This window comes from Diadema antillarum, unplaced genomic scaffold, assembly GCF_040938485.1.
Source record: "Diadema antillarum isolate AM-2024a unplaced genomic scaffold, OU_Dant_1.0 scf00000014, whole genome shotgun sequence".
NCBI classification, from domain to species: Eukaryota; Metazoa; Echinodermata; class Echinoidea; order Diadematoida; family Diadematidae; genus Diadema; species Diadema antillarum.
In genome coordinates this window covers 4,159,253-4,180,290 of record NW_027270903.1, presented here as the reverse complement: position 1 = coordinate 4,180,290, position 21,038 = coordinate 4,159,253, and the positions used below count along the sequence as shown (strand labels likewise).

General features: G+C 38.5%; 1 protein-coding gene across 1 annotated transcript in view; it reads right to left on the bottom strand.

Moving 5' to 3' along the window:
* Positions 1-21,038, bottom strand: part of LOC139723388 (rho family-interacting cell polarization regulator 2-like) — a 111,626-nt gene that overhangs the window by 11,566 nt on the left and 79,022 nt on the right. The window contains exons 5-13 of the mRNA XM_071634638.1: positions 18,016-18,044; positions 11,327-11,400; positions 9,195-9,356; positions 5,487-5,530; positions 4,449-4,574; positions 3,342-3,493; positions 2,750-2,846; positions 2,008-2,223; positions 1,194-1,324 (exon numbers count right to left, since the gene is read on the bottom strand). Coding sequence (XP_071490739.1) covers positions 1,194-1,324; positions 2,008-2,223; positions 2,750-2,846; positions 3,342-3,493; positions 4,449-4,574; positions 5,487-5,530; positions 9,195-9,356; positions 11,327-11,400; positions 18,016-18,044 — 1,031 coding nt within the window. The remainder of the gene's footprint in view (positions 1-1,193; positions 1,325-2,007; positions 2,224-2,749; positions 2,847-3,341; positions 3,494-4,448; positions 4,575-5,486; positions 5,531-9,194; positions 9,357-11,326; positions 11,401-18,015; positions 18,045-21,038) is intronic.

The following is a 21,038-nucleotide window of genomic DNA, read 5'->3' as shown; positions in this document are numbered from 1 at the left end:
AAAGTTGGCATTAATCATGGACAGAATGTGTTAACAGAGCATATGTGACCCGCTACAACAAAATGGTCCTAAAGTCGCGCACGGTCGAAGCCGTGCAAATCGACTTTGAAGTTAGAGCATCAAAATTGGTCAAAACTTACGATTTTCTGAATTTGACATATTATTAGAGTCTGACATGTCTTCTATCATCTGTCGAAATTTTGAAGCAAAATGATGAAAGGAAAGACCAAAAAATAGCGTTTTTCTGGGCCATGTTTTTTTGGCGTTTCAACGAAGCAGAAACTGGTTCGAACATTTGGATTGAGCGCCACACATAGGCTCCGCCCCTAACAACGACCAGAGTGCTCTCATTGGTCAGTTTGCTGCTTGCCGCTAACCGAAGCGTGAAGCTCGCACTCTGCCCAGTCGACTGGTGCGTGCGGGCGGGTTGAGCTATGCCTAGCCGCTTCTCCTGACATCCTGGTCACTGATTGGTCGGTGAGGAGACCGCCGACGCTGTGTTTGAATGAGCATTTCGGGGGTTGCTAGGGCTTAACTTCTATTGTCCGGAGGTGAATACTGACTTGCGTGTCTCTTGATTGTGATTGCGTCGCAAGGAGAACTTTTAGGGCGCTTTTCTCGAAACAGTGATTTCCCACAAGTCTTGACATGCTCTCTTTTAAACATCGATATCTCCGCAGCCGATTATTTTTATAAGACGTGTTGTATATCAATTTAAAGCAGAAAGATTAGGGAATTGTGTCGTGCAATTTTCAAATAATCGACCTCGCCCTACTTTAGGATCATTTTGTTGTAGCGGGTCACATATTCACTTTCAGCTTAATCTTATAATCCCTTCATTGTTGTTGCTCTAGTGGTTTACATCCTGTGTTTTGTCCCTTTCATCTCACAGCTAGCACTGTTTGGTAAGGATTAAGCGCTTGAATAGACCCTGTACTTCAAAGCCTCTTTTCTCAGTTCACACTTTTCCAGAGTGTGTGCTTTCTTTCCAGTATTTAGATAGGTTAGGGGAGTCCATTTGAATTGAGTTGAACATGAATTTAACGCTTAGAGTCTGCTCTTTTAGAATCTGCCCTTAAAATCCATGTCTGGCGACTTTCTGTTGGTTTTGTGATGCAGGGTCATATATGTAGCTAACAGGTGTATAGGTGATGTGAAGGATCCATGGGTGCAAGAAGCCACCCAAAACTCACTCTTCCATGCTGCCAGAGTCCAAGCTCTCACTCAGTCCCTCGTCCATCTCGTTGAGAAAGTTGAAACTGTCGAGGGCGTTCTTCACCGAGAGGCTGATGGTGGACTCTCGCCGTTTCTTCTCCAGATTTTTCTGATGAGGTTAACATGAAAAAAAAAAGGAGATTGGTAAGTTTAAAATTTACCCATTTTGAGGAAACTGACTCCCTCAAACAAGCAATCAATTGTGAATTACACTTGCATGCCCTGAAACTCAATCTTTGCAGGTATTACCGACAAACTTTTCCCATTTTGAAAGTCCAAAACTCATAAAAGAATATAGAAAAAAGTGTATTAGAGAGGAACCAATATGTGATGATCCTCTTGAAGCATATGAATGCTACAATATTACAATTAAAAAGTACACATAAAAAAATGACATATGAACAGTTCAAATAAAAAAAAAGTCTACTATGGAATAATCAACAACTCTGTCTTTTTCTGGTCAAAACACAAAAATGCTATATTTGTGCAATTTACAAACAGTTTTGCAAAAAAAAAAAAAAGAGTTGCACGGCAAAATGGGCCAAGTGCCTCTTTTTAGCATGAATTTAAAGTAAGCCTTTTCTTGGACAGAGCAAAATAAAACCTTTCCAGGTATACCTCATTTGTAACATAACGATACTCCTGAAATTTTGATTACAAATATCCCATACTTTCTCATTATTTTCTCATTTTTAGCAGCTTTACTTGAATATGTCTCAACCTAACAAGTATGGAGTTAGCTCTTTGTGCAACAAAACTTTAACTTCAAACAATTGCATCAAATGTGCTCACCCTGAGGAATGAGTCTAGATGTGTGATTTGCTGCTCCAGAGGTTTGAGCTCGTTGTACTGCCCTGCGAGGATCTCCAGTAACCTCACCACGTTGTGGAGGGCTTCCTCCAGCGTGAGCGTGGGCGATGAGGGGAACTCCAGCGGCTTGGGCTTTGGTCTGACTGGGGAGTGGGGCGTGTCTGATGACGACGATGTGGATGCGGTACTTAGCCTCTTCTGATCATGAGGAAAGAAAGAAAGAAAGAAGGGTTAGTCCTTTCCATACAATTTCAAAGCAACTCTCTGAGAGGGCAGTTGGTATAGGGTTTAGGGGAGGTTATCTCGATCTATATTGCAAGATCTTTGAAAATAAAAGAAATTCATTATCTTGATTGTCTCCATCATTCTTAGAATTATCACTGCTCTTAAAGTTAGCATCATCATCAATTGTGGCAGCAGCAAAATTATAAATGTCACCATTACCTTCCCACTGTCATTATCATCACCATCATCACTGCCATCATCATCATCATCACTTCCATCATCACCATCACCACAATCATCATCATTCCAAGATTGCTCTTTTCTCAACATAATTTGTCTGTGTCATTCCTCTGATAATGTACTGAACCTATGCCAGATACGACACTTGACAGGTCAATAGTTATTATGCACTTTAAACACACCATCAATTCTAGTAAAACAACTTCCCATCTTCTTTTCAGCGTAAGAGTAATATAGAATCAAAATAAGAAAGACTTACATGCGCACTGACAGCTGAGTCAGTGAAGGTCCTCTCCCTCCTGTGGTATGAGTTCTTGTTGATTTGCTTCAAGTCTTCTTCATCGACGTGGAATGGACTGGAGAAAAAAAATAATAATCAAAAGGACTTTCTATTGAAACCTCACATCTTTCACATCATACCGGTACCTTAATGAACTTGAGGTAATGGAATATTGTTATTTTCTTTAACCTGTTGAGGAAATCCTTGAAGGCAGATAACCATGATTTAGGTTTCATCAGATACTTTTGTCTTTCACTTGTATTGTATTGCATTGTATCACCCTCCTGAACATTCTTCAGTAATTTATAAGGAGTGACTCTGTTTAAGATACAGTAAAGGAAACTTGTGTAATGTTTGCATCATGTATAAATCCACATTACATTTTTATGACCATTCTTTAAGTCAAGGTGCTTTTCATCACAGGCATGACACTCTGGACTCTTGTACGAGATTGCCCTTGTTGCGAATTGATTTCTCTCTAACACATGATGACAAACTTGCACATCTAGGAGTTAGATTTGTTTGAAATGATCAAAACTAAAGAATGGCTGAAAGGTCTCCGAGGTATTACCTCCATGTGACAATGATGTTGAGTTTGATGGTTCCCGTCTCGTTGACGTCGATCGTGAGATTCTGTGGTTCAGCTCCATAAAAGTCCGAGGTGTCAAACTCCAAATTGCCGATGGTGACATTTGACCTTGCGATGCCACGTATCTCAGTGACCTTACACGGCAGAATGGTGAGAAGAGAGAGAGAGAGAGAGAGCAAGAGTTAATGGTCTACAACATCTACAATCCATTCCCACTGTGAGCATTTTAGAGTATTTTAGCAGTAGATCAAAAGCAAGGGTTCTACATGTATTTCTTGGATCCATGTGTTGCTAAAGATACTTTTTTGTGTGTGTTTTTTTTTCACATGACAGATTGAAAAATTATCTCATTGAAGACTAGCCCTGAGTATATGTACTTGGCCAGGTGTCTATGGGGAATGCATGTTCTAGCAAAATTAGCTCTTTTGCTCCTCAACAGGTAAAAGGCTCTCTGAAGCTGAGTTCAACATTCATCTGTTCAAATTTGTTGCTTTTGCTGTTTGTGTTTTTATTTTGGCCTCTGAGAACACATGACCTCCTCGGAAGGCAGGTGGCCATTAAAAGAGGTTTGGCTGTAAAAGCTCTCACCATTGCTTAGCAAATCCTCAAAGGTGCAGTGATACGTTTGCTGTCATGACCAAGATTCTCTCTTTAAAAAAAAGTGGAATGACGTCTCTAAAAACTTTGATCATATTTTGTAAATTGGGCCTCAGTACATAATATCTTCATTGGGATGCAGTGTTGACTATGCTTTTCATGCCGAAAATACCCAAACCCAAAATCTGATTTAAAACAACAACAACAACAACAACAACAACAACAACAACAACAACAACAACAACAACAACAACAACAACAACAACAAAAAAAATCAATTATCTACACACGGTCCAAGATACACTCTATGAGCATTCAGCGTATGTACTGTTTATGTGAAGGAATGAGTCCATTATGTTTACAGATGCACCTGACATGCTACAGTGGAAAGATGAGCTTTCCCTTTTGTTCCACAGCAACACCATACCCCACCACCAGCCAGACTCCATCCATCTACAGGCCACACCCATCTACTGGCCACACCCATCTCACCTTTATCGTCAGGAAGTCGCCCACCATGGGGTAGAGGACAATTTCATCCCCTTCCCACGTCTGGCTCAGGTCCTTTTCTACCTTGCACTTCGTTTTCCACTTCTGGAACCCGTATTTGAATGTGATCTGTGGGGTTGGGTAGGAGCAAGGGTTGGGGGTTAGAATGTGGACAAGTGGTTTGGGGTTTGGAGAAATGAGGGGTAAGACATTTGGGAAGTGGTGATGGTTTAGGGGATGAGCAGGTGTATGGAGTTTGCGGTTGGAAAGTGATGAGAGTTTGGGTATAGGGAGGGATGAAGGTTTTGAGGTTTGGAAAGGAATTGGGTTTCAGAGGTTGGGGAGTGGTGAGGATTTGGGGGTTGAAAAGGGGTGACGGTTAGGGGGTTTAGAAGAGAGGAAGGTCAAGGTTTCGGGGTTGGGAATTAAAGGGGTGAGACATTTTTAATATTTATTGACAGATGTACATGTAACACCAGATGACGCAATGTTTCAGAGGTACATTGTAATAGGTGCTTGTTACATGGAGTATACCGGCAATCAAACTTTATCAGAAAACATCTACCCACTCATTCATTTCTTACACGTTATAATAAGTATCGGAGGAATGATTGTTACCAACATGGACGTGCCATTCCATGGAGGCAATTTAAAACTAATGTGGTGATTTAAGAGTGTAATGGAGATGAATTGAATCCAGGGCATACTTGTAGTGCAGTTATCGAGCAGTCCTTGACAGATTCACTCCTTCTGATGTGCTGGCTTTAAAAGGGCAGCAACAGTCATTCAATCACTGCAATTTCTGCTTGTTTCACTCCTTGAAAGGGAGAGAAAATGTCTGCAGTGTACAAAAAACTGCTCATTCCTGTGTACAATAGAACCAAATGTATGATTCTTCACCACTTATACTTGATATCAAAATGCCAGTTACAACCTTATACATATTTTGGCACTCCATATCTTCTATAAATGGCTTGAGCATGTTGAGGGTAGGGCCAAAACTATAATAAAAATTGACTTTGTCATTAAAATAATTCTTACCTCGAAGACATCGCCCCGTGTTACTCTTGCAAATCCGGCTATGCCTGAGAAAAGTGAAAGTGAGACCAGAATACGGAAATAGTTAGAGATCACTATGAAGGCAAAGACTCATGCAGGATTACGTGATAATCTAGCCTTTCCAAACATATCATATTAAGAAATGCACATACATGTAAGTCATATTCTGAAGTGTGGAATCACAAATAATGCTAATATAAGGGTGAAGTTAGCATTTTGTTATTATGCCGTAATATGATAGTTTCAGGGAAATGTATGTTTTTGAATAAAAAAAAATTATGTCTACAGTTTTCAATCTCTATCCTGAGCTTACTCTCCCTGTAAGGAGTATCTATCTTTTTCCCCTTTCTACTTGTCTTTTTGTTCAATCTTGGGTTATGTCCTTTCCTTCTCATTTAATCTATCTCTTCACATCTCTTTCACCATTTCTTCATTTTTGTTCCTCTCCCTCCCTTTCCTATCTCTCTCTCTCTCTCTCCCTGTGTCTTTGTTTCTACACAGCTATTGACTATATCTCTTTATCTGTCGATCCATTCTGTCTGCGGGGGAAAAACGGCACAACCAAAAACAACCCCCTCCACTCAAAAGAACAAAACAAAACAAAACAAAACAAAACAAAACAAAAACAAATCAAAGGAAAAAAAGAAAGGGAAAGAAAAAGAAAAAGAAATATATGTATACACTCATATTCATAAATGGAAATGCAGACACATACAATCTGCATACAATAAAATGACCCAACTCTGCTCATAAAGATGAATGCACTGTGTGCTGAGTGGTTAGTAGTCCCAAGTTACAGGACACACTCTTGAAGTAAAACCCACTGGTACATTGTAGTTCCAACATAGTCCCTGTGCATAGTCATCACACTTCCCACTAAATCTCCGCAGTATTCTCATAAAATTACACACTCAGATACACAAGCAGGATTGCACGCAAAAGAAATTAGTCCAGCTACGCAAGCACATGGAGGCCCGTGCATCGAAAGCCAGGCCAGTTTCACATCACAAGGGAGACAAAGAGAAAATTATTCATCATTTCTGACATCTCAGTTTGGTTACTCCTCTCTCTCCCTCTCTCTCCATCTCTTTCTCCGTCTCTCTATCTCCCTCGCTCTCTCTCTCTCTCTGCTCATGAGATCACGATTGACAAGTTGAAAGAGAAGATTTGATTGGTTAATGGCTACCGAGTCCTCTTTTCTACACCATCATTATCATAGAAAGTTCAATAATAAAGAATGATTGACGGACAATTTATTTCCCCAAATCCTTGTACATTTGATCTGCTCTCTCTTTCCTCAGGGGCATAAAAAGATAAGACAAAAATGAAAGGAAAGAAAAGTAGGGACTGTCCTTGTGGACATTTGAATTGCGGAGGAATCTGATCTTTCACTGACAGACATCGAAACCAAGCCAAAATGTCCTCCCCTCTTTAGTAAAACAAAAGCTCTTGCCCGCCCACTCTCTCTTCCTCTCTTTGCCTAGAAAACTCCCATATCACAAACCTTCTAGAGAAACTAGTCATCTTTTTCTCGCACAGTGAGTTTAGAGGAGTATCCCAGTATGAACATGACAGGGGCACTGTTGACTGATGCCATTTCTCAAGGGTACTTGTGGTGAGTAAACTCCCCTGACTTCCTGGGGAGAAGAGAGCACATTCTTTTGGCAAATGCTTTGACAGCTGCACGTGCAATGCCAGACAGACTGGTACAACTTCTCTGGCTATTTGTACTCTTTTAAACACGCCAGATACACCTTACCTGAAGATAGCAAGAAATGAGAACATTCTCGCCTGCTCACTGTACTGCCATGCTATATTCCCCAGCCCTTGAAATAGATATTCCTCACATTTCTTTATTGCAGCAAGGTGATGATTGAGGTAAAGTCTCTCAGTATTTCAGTTGGGTAAACTCTGGAAGATTACTCAGAAACTGAGAACTCTCAAGACAATTTCGTACTATCACTATACACTACCCATTATACGAATGTTATTAATCTGTTGAAGATGGGTCCCAAAAATACTCGGGCAGGTGTCTATATATGGGAAATGTGCATTTAAAAGCAAAATCCGTCCATCCTCAACAGGCTGAAGAGAAAGTACAGTACTGGTGGAGATGAGAATTGGGCTTACAACTTTTTGTGAGATACCAAGAAAACACTTAGAAGATAGTACAGAGGAATTCAAAGTTTATTTGATGAAAATCGGGTTTGGAATGACTGAAACATCCAAAAACAAAATAAAACAAAGCAATCGTAATAAAATGTGGGTCCCACACTTTATTAGAATCGCTCTGTTTTGCCTATCTCAGCCATTTCAAAACCAATTTTCATCAAATAAACGTTGAAATCCTCATGGAATTACATGCTCTTTCATATTTCATAAGAGGTTTCTCATTATCTCACCAAAAAATGTTAGAAACCTGAAATTAGGTCTCAACCCAATCTTGGCAGGAAAGGGCAGAAAGGAAGAAGAGAAAAAAATATATTTTCTTTTTCTTTTTCTTTTCTTTTGCATGTGTATGAGTATGTGCATAAGAGAAGACAAAGACAAGACTTTAATAATAATAATAATAATAATAATAATAATAAAATAAATGCACAACAGCATATCTCAAAGTTTTGCAGGAGCAATGAAGACAGCTAGACTGCATCTCTTACACAATGCCCAGACAGTGCACATGGCAATGACTTGAACTTCTCAAGAGTGGGCGTTTCCCCCTGAAGAAAATTACCGACTAATTTCACTCCCAACTGCCCCTCTCTGTTCCTCTCTTTGTCTTCTTTTACTTCACTTCTTCTAATTCTCTTTATTCTCTCTCTCTCTGTTTCTTTTAATTCCTGCTGTACTCTCCCACTCTCTTAAAGTGAGTCATAGCTCCGAGGAATCCCCTTACAATGACGGGATGGAATTTGAACTCCTCCAAGCCCCGGACTACGCACCCCCCTGGGCGCGGAGAGCTCAGAGGGCACAGTATTCCAACAGGAAAGACTAAAGTTTGTAGCATTCTTTCCTTAACAGTCTTTATATAATGTCTTATACGATACTCCTGGCAAATTACATGAGGGATAATTGCCTCCTTCCTTACACCAGATTATATTTCTTTCTGCTGTGTTAATTCTTGTCTCTGTATTTTATTTTCTTTTAGCTGATATCATGATGTATCAGACTTTTGCTACTCCCACTGAGCTCTTCTCATCTGTCAATACTCATTTTTCTTTTCTTCCTGACATAAACCTTTCTATCTCACATAAAAACTTTTGTCACTGTTTTTCTATTCTTTCATAGGTAAAAAGAAAAAAAGAAATGCCACTTTGCTTGCAAGACCCCCACCCCATCACAAAAAAATAATCTAATCACAAATAATTATGATCCAAATGTTCCAAGTAAATGATAACTTTCCCAAAATGCTTTATATTCGCTGGCAGGAAATTTATCATTGCAAAATGTGAAGAGAGAATGTTAACAAGTAGTCTTTCTTCAAGGTTCTCTGAGTGAATTTTGAGCTGAACTCACCCCCACCTTGTAATTAATAAATTGGTTTTTATACTGATAAATGAGAAATGAAAGACAATGAATCCTCCGTGTATTTGATACATTTGGTTGATATGGATTTTGATAGACAGATTGATTGATTGATTGAGTGGTTGATTGATTGATTGATTGATTGATCTTTTTACTATGGAAGCGTACCTTCAATCCTAAGGACAAAGGCCCCGAGGTTAGCCTCCAATTCAGCCTCCATGTGACATAGGGCCTGTGTGCAGTCTCTCCAACCCACCTTAGCCTCGTTCACAGGCTCTTTGGCTTTGGGGGAATGTGTATCATGGTACGCCTTGACCATATTCATGGCACCTGGGATGAAGAAAAATTAATAGGAATACGTGTATATTATAAAAAAGGTAGTAAATATAAGGATACAATAATGTGTAGCCAGGAGAACATTTAGGCAATATAGTAAGATATGGAAATAGACAGATATACAGATAGACAAGTAGAATGTCACATAAAAATAGATAGATAGATAGATAAACAGCTAGATAGATAAATATATGTATATATATAGAGAGAGATGAATAGATCCTGCAGGTAAGATATACAGATAAGCAACAACATACTTTTAAAGATAAGAGGATATACAAATATAGGAAGTAAATGAATAGATAAAATGATATATAGATAGGTAGAAAGATAGGCAGATAGGAAGGTAGACCAAGTTATGAAGATATATAGATAGATAGATTATTTAAAAAGAGGAGTCAAAAAGAGAGCAAGAAGAATAGAGAAGAGTGGGAGAGAGGGAGGGGGAGAGAGAAAGAGAGAAAAAAAGAGAGGGTGAGAGTTGACAATGGATGATCATAAACCACTTCATAATTTTTATGTGACGTTTGGCTATTGTTAATTCTCTCGTTGTCCTTTCTCTGAACCTACTTTTAGTTATGACACATACGTCAAGTTTATCTATCTCAGCCTTCTCAAGAGTTAAAACTGCTCTTTTAGAGGCCCCTGCCTTCATCAATATTCCAGGATTGTCAGGAACCTATTTCATATCTGGGTCAAGGGGGATATTGTGGATGAGGACATGTTTGTCCAGGGACCAGAATTTTTCACTGTCGCTGTCATTTCCGGGTTCAACACACATTCAAACCTAAGCGCTCGGTCAAAAGCATTAAGTAATTCTGCAAAAGCTCCAAAATACAAAACACACTTTGCCTTTGGGTGTTAGTGGAATAAGAAGCAGGGATTACATTGACTGGTATTGACTCGTTTCAATATACTATAACAACTCTTACAGTACTACATTTACAGAAACACAGACAATCCCTCAAGATATTCTTGAGATATGGTTAGAAAATATTTTTATCTCTATCTTCTGAAGGAGGTGGATCAGGAGGGCATTTCATGAAGTGTTTTGGTCAAATATTTTGCTGACAAACTGTTACAAGCTACAGAAATCCTTGCATCTGATTGGCTGAGAGCAACTTTGACAACTTTGTTAGACAAAATGCTTCATGAAATGCCCCCTGGTGTTCTATTTTACTTACTACACAAATGACTTTGTTAGAAGCTCTTTTCATATTTTTCACATATGCTGTGATGTCTAACATTATCGCAGTGCTCAAATTCAAATAGAGAAGATGCACATGGAATGGACCAGAAATGCACAAATTCACAACTTTTAAAGAAATTGTTTTCTTTTCTTCAAGCATTCACCCAGTGGTTTATGAAAACATCCTGCTATAACAGAATCTGCATAGTATTATACGGCTGGGTAGGGGTAGGGGGAATCTCCCCTTTAACCCATAGAATACTATATTCCATGGTACACTAAGGCAGGTGTCTATGTGGAATGCATGTTACAACAAGATCAGCCTGTCCTCTATGGACGGTTAAAGGGATGGTACAGTTTCAGTTGAGATGGGGCTTCAGGTATCCAACTTTTTTTTTTTAATGACAATCTCTTGAGATAATGAGAAACCTTTTCGGAAATGTAAGAGAGAGTACAATTTTAAGAGGAATTCAAAGTTTATTTGATCAAAATCGGTTTTGAAATGGTTGTGATATCTGAAACAAAGCGATCCTAATTAAAGGTGGCACCAACCTTTTACTAGGATATCAAACTTTGTTTTACTTTGTTTTTTGGATATCCCAGCAGTTTCAAAACTGATTTTCATCAAATAAACTTTGAATTCCTCTCAGAATACTATGCTCTTTTACATTTCATAAAGGGGTTTACAAGTATCTTGCAAAAAAGTTTAAAGCTGAATCCTCATCTCAACCTGTCCAATGCCATACCATCCCTTTAAGGATGATTTTCTTCCTACCTTCCCTGACTTTCAGTTCTTTCTCGTACAGTTCCTGTAGCTCCTCCACCTTGGCAAGATGAAACTGTAATTTCCTGTAAATCCACAAACGAAGGAGAAGAAATGAACAGGGTTGATATTCAAAATATAATGTGATGTACACAAGTCTCCAAAATATATTCTGTGAAAGAGGAAAGTTAACCCGTTGAGGACAGACTGATTTTGTCATAAAACGCATTTCCCCTAGACTCCAGCCCGAGTACTTGCATCCTTGGGACTCATCTTCAGTGGGTTAAAGTCGCAATTTGTGAAAAACTTGCATCACAGATATCTGAATTCTTTTACCAAAACTGCACAAACTGCAATGATGTCACATGAACACAAATCTAACATCTATTGTAATCACCACCATCATCATCATCATCTTTAAATATCTCACAATATTGTACTACACAATGACACCAAGAATATGCAACTTCAATGCATTCTTTTATTGAGTGTGACAGTGGAGAACGAAAGATATCGTTGTTAGTCATTCTTGACTTTGCTCTGTCAACTTTTTTCTTATTGAGGACCAAGACTAAAGATTCTGTTGCCCATGACTATCCATTCTGCCATATATGAATATATATGCTGGTACTGTCTAGACACTTTCTTAATTATAGACAGCTGAATGGACTTAATAACCCGTTGAAAGCTGGTTCCAAGTACACCCCGGCAAGTGTCTATGGGAAATGCGTGTTGTTGCAAAATCAGCCCGTTCTCAGTGGGCTAAATATAGCAAGAGCAATGTGTGAGGTTTGAAAGCAGCTCAAAGGAGATTTTGGACAACCATGTAACAGATTTATGAGGATAGGCCTTTGACACACTGAACTCTTACCAGGAGTCAAGTGATCATTGGCTAAATGCTACTTTCGCTGGTGACAGTGAAACACAGACATATAATCCCTTCATAGCTGTTAGATTAATCAAAATAGCATATCTAGACATCAAAATCTAAATTAGATTTGAGTCATTATAAGTTTAGCCTCATCTAGATATCAGATAACACTTGCGCAATCTGCTTGCTTTACTTGCCCCATTCAAGCAAGCGTGCTGTATGGTGTGTATCGATCACCCTGATACAAATGATAAGATTATGTGCAATAAGGAACACCTGTTCTGTCCATGCTGTATAAGCACACTTTTAACCCAGTCAGGGCTGGAAGCAACCTTTACCTATATACAATATCGATGATTGATTATGGTGGTGGGTGTGTGATGGTTAAACACTTCCCAGGGAGTCTGACTTATCATCGCACCAGCAGAAAATAGTCTGGCATTTTAATGAGAAGTGTGACATAGTTACAGCATGAATCATCAATTTACACTCAGCCAAGCAAGGACAGATTCTGCGAGCTCGCTCTGTAAATACAAACATAATGCATTTCATGTGTTATTTGAGCCCCGGAGACTTTAATAGCTTCTGTTTGAATCACATAGAAATATGTAAGGGAATGTGTACATACACGCACAAGTCTGAATGTGCAGAGTGCATATTATGTGAATATCCGAATGCATATTCACATATTACATTTGTATCTCTTCATAACATTAATTCTCTCTGTGTATGTGCATGTGTGTCGGGGGGGGGGGGGGAGAAGGGGTGGAAACACTTTGTGAAAGCATTTTCTGTTCATGCGAGAACTATATAAATAAATTAATTGATATATGAAGCCTATGTCTGTGTGTATTAATTTGTGTGTATGATCACATTTGTACACATACACACAGACATATACAAGTAGTTTTGCTTGTATATGTACCTTGGACACAAAGAGTGTAATTACGTTTACATAGAAATAATTCATGTCTGTATGTACATCTTAATTCTTAATGTATCTTTCTATTCATACTTGTTCATCTGTCAAATACAATTCAAGTCTTTCATAAGTCACAAATGTATGTGTGTGAGGATGGTACTGCATGTCTGCCTACTAATTGCAATCTTATACTGTATTCATGAATATCAAATTGACCTTCAGAACAGCAAGTTTGTGATGGTTAGCAACTTGAGCTGCCCTGGTGCACCATGTGTGGCCCACATGTGACCTTTGACCTTGTGAGGTCACTGCATGGGGTAATCACCAGCACAGCAGGTCAAGCTAGATCTACACACACACACACATACACACACACACACAGCAAGAGCAAGGGCAAGGTCACCAATAGTCCCATGTATTCATGATAGTGTAAGCTACAGTTGGTATATAATCCACCTCTATACAAGGAATCCAATGTAGTACTGTATTCAGACTTGCCCAGGACTCCAAAACAGAATCTGTATACCTGCTTTCAGCATTTGTTACAAAGGTTCTGAGACCTTCTATCGTGAGTCATCAAATTCTCAACTGCAGCTCCTAATACTGTCTGATGCTGGCATAAAGTATTACCTGAGAAATCCAAACTTTTGACAGAGAGAGAGAGTGAGGGAAAGACAGAAAGAAGGAGGAAATTGAAGATTTGGGGTAATGACAACTGCAGGCAACAGATTAAACTTCAGAAAAGAGAGAAAACTTTTCTTTCAAACTTTAGCTGCCCCGTTTGATCTCTGAAACGAGTCTGAGAGGATAAAGAGTTCCGATGAAGAGTCAGAGTCGTGACAGCCAAGTTTCAGGAAACGAGGGTAAACTGGGGAAGTGGGGAAATCTTGTCTGCATCAATGCGCATTATCTTGGATTGCATTTAGTCAAATTTATTGACTGCTTCTTGCTCTCTTCCTCTTCAAAATACACTGCAATTCACACTTCAAAAATTCAAGACATACAACATTTTCTACGTTGCTAGCATAACACAATATTCTGCAACTTGGTCCATGCAAGTCATTTACAATTGAAGAAGATAGAGCAAATGAGACGTTTCCACACTGATACCCTACTTGTTGTATGCCAAGTAAAATTCTTGAAGTTATGATGAAAAACAATCCATATTTGTTTTATCATTTTATTTGTTTCTTAGCAGGTAAAATTGCATAAACCTGTATCTACATTTCAAAGAGTAGAGTTAGGCTTAATTGTTTTAGGCCTAAACATGTTCATGTACTCCATAATAAAAAAAAGTGGAATTAAGATCATATGTTCACAAAAATTGAAATAAACAAATATTTGTTGTTGTTGTTGTTGTTGTTGTTGTGGAGAGTAAGGGAAAGATTGCATGATGCCAAACTAATTACTGAAAAACCAGAAATGTTGGCGTGCATTTTAATTTCCCGCGAGCCAAGAATAGCGAAATTGATATGCAAGAGATAGTTCTTGTCTACAGTAAAATGTATTGAATGCCAGTGGCAAGTGGCAATTCACACACACACACACACACACACACACACACACACACACACACACACACACACACACACACACACACACACACACACACACACACACACACACACACACACACACACACACACACACACACACACACACACACACACACACAAAATCATGCTGCAAAGATATCTTGCTTCACAGAGTGTCAGAAACCATAAATGATACCGTTAATATAATCAATTAATATGAAATGATGACTTACTAAAAAAAACCCAAAAACAACAACATAGAGAATAAACAAACAAACAAACCAAAAAAACCAAACCAAAACAAAACAAAACAAAACAAAACAAAACAAAACACAGACAAACAAACCAACCTAGCTACTCTCATCCAAACACTCATCTAGCCTAAACTTTAAGAGGAAGTGTGTGGCAGTTTCCAAGAGAATGATTTATGGCTGGACAATTTACAATGAACTAAGAGCTTGACCTTTGGTCATTTGGTTACCAGGGTCAAGACACCATTAATCTCTTTCCCCTGATAGGCCCAAGAACAGAATAAGAGAGACATAACATGCCCCCCCCCCCCTTGATATCGGACACCATGTTTGCTCCAAAAGCTATTAGATTTGGCCTCTTTAGGGATTATCACACCCTAACAGGGGTGCCAACTGTGCACACAAGATACAGCAGATTTTGTGTTGCTCTCTCTTTCCCTCTCTACAACCCATTCCAATGGCCAATATACAATACAGGCTTATATTTAACTAAAGCATTACCAAGAATTGTCAATTAATTGAGGTACATGTTTCAACTCTGGTGTAGCTAACATACTACAATCTAACTCTATTGTCTATCTATCTATCATATCTTGTCATGGGTGAATTAACCTCTCTTGTATTCTTACAAATTCCAGAAATTTGAATTATCAATACAAAACTAAATCTGAAATAACTGTGTGAATTCAGGCTTTATATGTATCTCCCTCCCCTCTTGTAAGAAACAAGCAAACACACACTGGAACATGACACTGACTTGAAATACACACAATTGGACTTGCAGAAATGCAAACAATTAGCATGGAGCTACATCGTTCAGTTTCCACTGCAAAGAACCCCTGCACCTTTCCATTCGGACATACAGCAGGGAAGATAGAGGTCACTTCAGGTCACAAGGGACCACAAACTACACACGTAGAGATGACTGACCCCCAGTACACTTGCTGTCATAAATCAGGTAATGATAGACTCTGAGGACAAGTATACCGGAAATAGGGAGTTGGGACAAAGGGCACTGGGTTTTAAAATCCTGCACTTTTGTCCCTGTGGACATAAAATAACAACAAAACAAGTACAACCCTCCCCCTCCCCCTCTCCCCCCCCCCCCCAAAAAAAAAGGTATGCATAAACACACCAAGACACAACACACACACCACACAGCTAGATTTATATTGGACTCCTTTCAGGATATATGACATCACATGCCTCTTTGTTTGGAGTGCTCAAAATCAACTGCTTATGATTCAAAATAATGTCTACCAGAAGCTCATGTCCTTAACAATGATAGCTACACCGATAATCATTTGTATTATGTCATCACATTACCCGCATAAAGTCAAAGATCATAAAAGGGGGAAAATACATGTAAAGCTGACTTTGGCTACGAATATTTACATTTTTCTAACATTTAATTCTTATATTTTTTTCCTTGTAATGAAAGGCAAATTATATATCTATCATCTTAAGCTTTATAGCATCTGGCAAATTCATATCTGCGACCCCCCCCCCCCCCAATATTTTTCTGATCTGTGGCTTTTATGATGACACTTCACATAAATGTTATCATGCTTCCGAAATTCATTCCTAACAGATTCTAGCATCACAGAGTATTCAGATTTTACCAAATCCCATTTTAGCTTAAAATTTGCCGAAAATATATTTCTATTAATTTGTCATTTTGCATGCCTCTACATGCTTCCAGGTATGACACTGTTTCTGCTACAGTTTGCAGTTGGTGATGCAATGGTTGAAAGTGTGCGAAATTTGATGGGGAAACGTGTTAACTTTTTGATACAATGAATGTCAGAGTTCTGATATTGTGATCCTTTGACTGTGATTCTTGCATTAGAAGCAAATCTAATTGTAGCCAAGTCATAGTGATTTTTGACCAATCAGTCACTGTGAGACTCAAGAGGGGGTGATGCCATAGCTTGCTATAGATACAACCATCAGCCATCTGTTGAATTACATATGAGTAATGGCATTTGCAATTCATTTAAAGTCCCTTCGATATTTCCCTACTGTAGAAACAAGTAAGGTATGACAGCACTGCTCCACTGGGATAGTTTGAGTTCACTCTTCCGCCATTGCAGTATCATACGAATAGCTAATGGCCATCCTTTCTTGAAGCAATTCAGCCATTCGAAATCAACTGCCCAGAGCAGTCCATCGCTGCCCTTACACATGCGAAAAGCAGAGAGTGCATACAGGTGGGTCGCGTATCAAACGTACGTGCTTCTTTAATTGGTTTTATCTCCCTTCCAAATTCGATTTCTCTCAATATGATATAAGTCTCTCAAAAACCCATGTGAGATTCCATGTTTTCTTCTTTGCCACAAAGCCAGAGATTACAAGGAACCCGAAGTTGGAAAAGGGTTCAACACTGATGTAGGCCTACAATGTTTCAGTACATTTGAAAGAAAAAAAAAAGGGGGAGGGGATAAAGAATCATAGATGGGAATGGGTTCGGTTGAAGTTCAAGATCCTGTTTTGATTGGAGCCTTTCCAGCAATTCTTTCTCACACTCATGAGATATCATCATAATCTCTAATGACCAATACAGGGTATTTTAAATTCAACAGTCACTTCAAGTAATTGAAAGTAATTGAAAACAGGATGCTTCTTGAACTTGGCATTTAAATGAAAGTAATTTGTGGTTACACCCAAAATAACTTCACTGATTTTGCATTGATTTTTAGCACCATATTGTTGAGTTCTGGCAAATAAAAGATTTCAGGGGTATGACACAGGAGGGAAAAAGAGTGAAATCAAAGCCCAAAATGTGGTTGTGATCAAAGAAACTGATCAATGAAAAAATGAGAATCAGAGTCCCCATGAATTTGATTAATATTTAGAGTCAGATTAAGGTGACATTTTTATTATTGCGTTTGTTGCAGGAATTGTAAAAGTAAGAATGAACCGGAAATGGATTCATAACAAATACATTCACTTGCATATTCTAGAAATACAATATTAAACAAAGATACACTGTTTGCTTTAGTTTGTTTGTTTGTGTGTTTGTTTGTTTTGCATGAAGCCCCCAGGACTACAATACCAACCACGTAATGTGGAGATAGAGGTAGAGATACTCTACAAGTAAAAAAAAAAAAAAAAAGTCTTACCTTATAAATCTCTCGGCTGCTTTCAGTTGCTGTAAACAAAAAGATAAAGAGGGAGAGAGAGAGAGAGAGGAAAAAGTAATCATGAAAGAAAACAAAGCTAGCATTCACACACACAAATTGGTATCATGTACAACAACATTCTATTACTCCTCTGCATTTCCATCGTTAACGGCTCATCATAAGGACCTGTGCCCTGTACTGCAAAAAGATGTTGGGATAGCAACTCTCGCTAGAATGGCAACTTCCAATAGCAGCAGCCAATCAGGAAGCTGGATTCTTGTCGTTACCATTACAATTGACATTCCAGCAAGAGTTCATCTATCATTGCAACTTTTCTAATGCAATGGGGCCCTGATTCCCTCTTCCCAGATTTTTCATTGTCACATTCATTGGTTCTTCATCAATAGATTCATTCATACTAGTATAGTTATTATAGCAACATAGACCGCTGCAGGGATGCACTGCTTGCAAATGGCATTGCATTATTCTGATAGCTAGAAAAGCATACTTTTGGCGGAAAATAGTATATGAGCTTTCCTTCAATAGACATGTGCCATTAAAAAAACCAAAAAAACAAACAAACAAACCAATAAGAACCAAAACAAAACGGGACTTTTCTATGAAACCTGCAGTATTTTCAGCGCTTAATACTGTAAAACAAGGAATGTTCGCGTGCATTTTAATTTTGCGAACTTCGCGAGCGCCAAGATTCGCGAAATTAAAATGCCCATGAAAGTTCTTGTCTACACTATTATGCATTCAAGGCCAGTGGCAATTTGCGAAAATTTCATGCCACAAAAAAGGCCGTCCGCTCCAATTCGCGAAAGTTTCATGCCACAAATATATCATGTTTTACAGTAGTTCTAACACAAATCAAACACAGTTCTACCACTGGAGAATACCACGCTAGTTCTCAAGTATAAAACACACACAGAAAAAAAAAAAATTAGGTGGAAGACAAACAACACTGAACACAGGACAATTAGCACAATTGCCTTATTTTGTCCATTTTGTCAGTCAAACATTAACATCAACTTTATACATTGTAATACCTCATGCCCTCTAATTCAATTGTGATGCCTGTACAGTCATGCTACAACGTATCTTTGAAGTAAAGAAAGACATTATCAAAATTAAACTCTGTGGCAGGGGAGTGGAATAACCATTAAAGGAAGCCGACACTATAGATGTAAAGCTGAGGTTCGATGAACTACACACATGGCTCTCTGTTCATGCAAGGAACCGCAGTTGCCCAGGCGCCATTCTGTTATCTCCACATAGACATTTTTCTGGATGCGAACCCACACAAGTTCTACCTTTACAGGGTGGCAAAAGGCCGCTTTATCGATGAATGCCATCAAAGAGGGCGCCAGACCATTACCGCCCCTGGGGGCACTCCTTAAACAATACGCCCCAACTCAAGGAGATAAAAGGCAGGAGCCAATATTGACGATGCAGCCCCACAAATACAGACTTTGGAGTCTAAAACACCGATGACTCACAACAGACTAAATATTTGGCGGATCTCCCACCTGTAAAAGTGACAGGACCTTATTCTGGGCCCCCTGACAAATCCCACCAAATAAAAAGTTGCATATATGACAATGAATTGCTCATGCCCAAATGTACAAATGGGAGAAAATATGTTTGACGTCAACTTCTTTGTGGTCAAAATGGTCACCCAAATGCAGGTTGAAAATGCTACGCTTGCCTAAAATCCCAAAGGACATGGAATTTTGCCTAGATAATAAGATTTAAAAAAAAATGTCAAAATTCCAAGTAAAAAGACATAGAAATATATATTTGTCTGACCTCTACGAGGAGTTATAATATATATAAAAAAAAATCCTCTCACTGAATTCATAATGACAGTAAAGCAGACTGGCTGACGTACACGTACTAGGCATGCAAGAAATGTCTTTTTACCTCAAGAGAGACAGTAAGCTAAACAGTACAAGAAGCACACAAAATACAATTACAAATTACTGAGCCAAAACATACATTCTTACCTCCATGAAATATGGACAACAACAACAAAAAAGACCTGTTTTAATAGCTCTACACTTTTACCTGGTAACAAATAAATCTATACATATAACAAAATATTGCATGTATGATTAGCACTGCCCATAATTAATGATGCTCAAAACAATAACTCAGCAGTTTACCTCTCAAGTAGATAGAGGAAGTGAAAAAAAAAATGACTAGGCCTATGTCATTCAATCCTTGATATAGAATAATCTGTTTTGATTAGATGAAAACATCAATGACTGAATCAATATACTACATAACTCCAGTATCTTACAACTTTATAAAGAGTAGATAATGTAAATTGGTAAGTCTTTCTTTGAAAAAAAGAAAAAAGAAAGATGCACACTAGAATTTACACAACAATGAAAATGAAAGAAATGTGCATTGGTACAAACAGGGAATAGATTAACACCTGATTGAAAAAAAAATAGAGAGATCCGTACTAAACGCTGCTATCTGTTATTTACCCGAGGGATCATCCTACTTATGGCTTAACAATGCACCAATAACCCACTCATATTGACACGATGATAGCTCAGTGTATATTACAAGCCAGCCAAAACAATGAGAAGGGGGAGGGGGTGGGGGGGGGGGGGTGGGAGATGAATTAAGACATCTGTGCTAGTCTCCTAAAACCAGCCACAAGACCAAATTTCCAATGTAATATTTACAGTGCATACAATATTATTTGATGAACAGTCATAATTTGAAAGATGTGTCACATCATTCTCTAATGATGATGCTTCTTCGTCTGCAACTTTACGGGTAATAAGGTGATGGGTAATGTGTAAGTCAACTTTTATTGACTGGTAATAGAATGTCACATTATAGGTAGATATTACATTTTAAAATCAGAATTTTGTTTGCAGCACTAGCTTGCATGGCAGGCTTCATCTTCCCCTGACTTACCACACACAAACTCCTGAACTCCAATTGTCTTACACTGAAAGATGCTGTTTAATGTCGTGGTGACTTGTAACAGACTTGTAGAA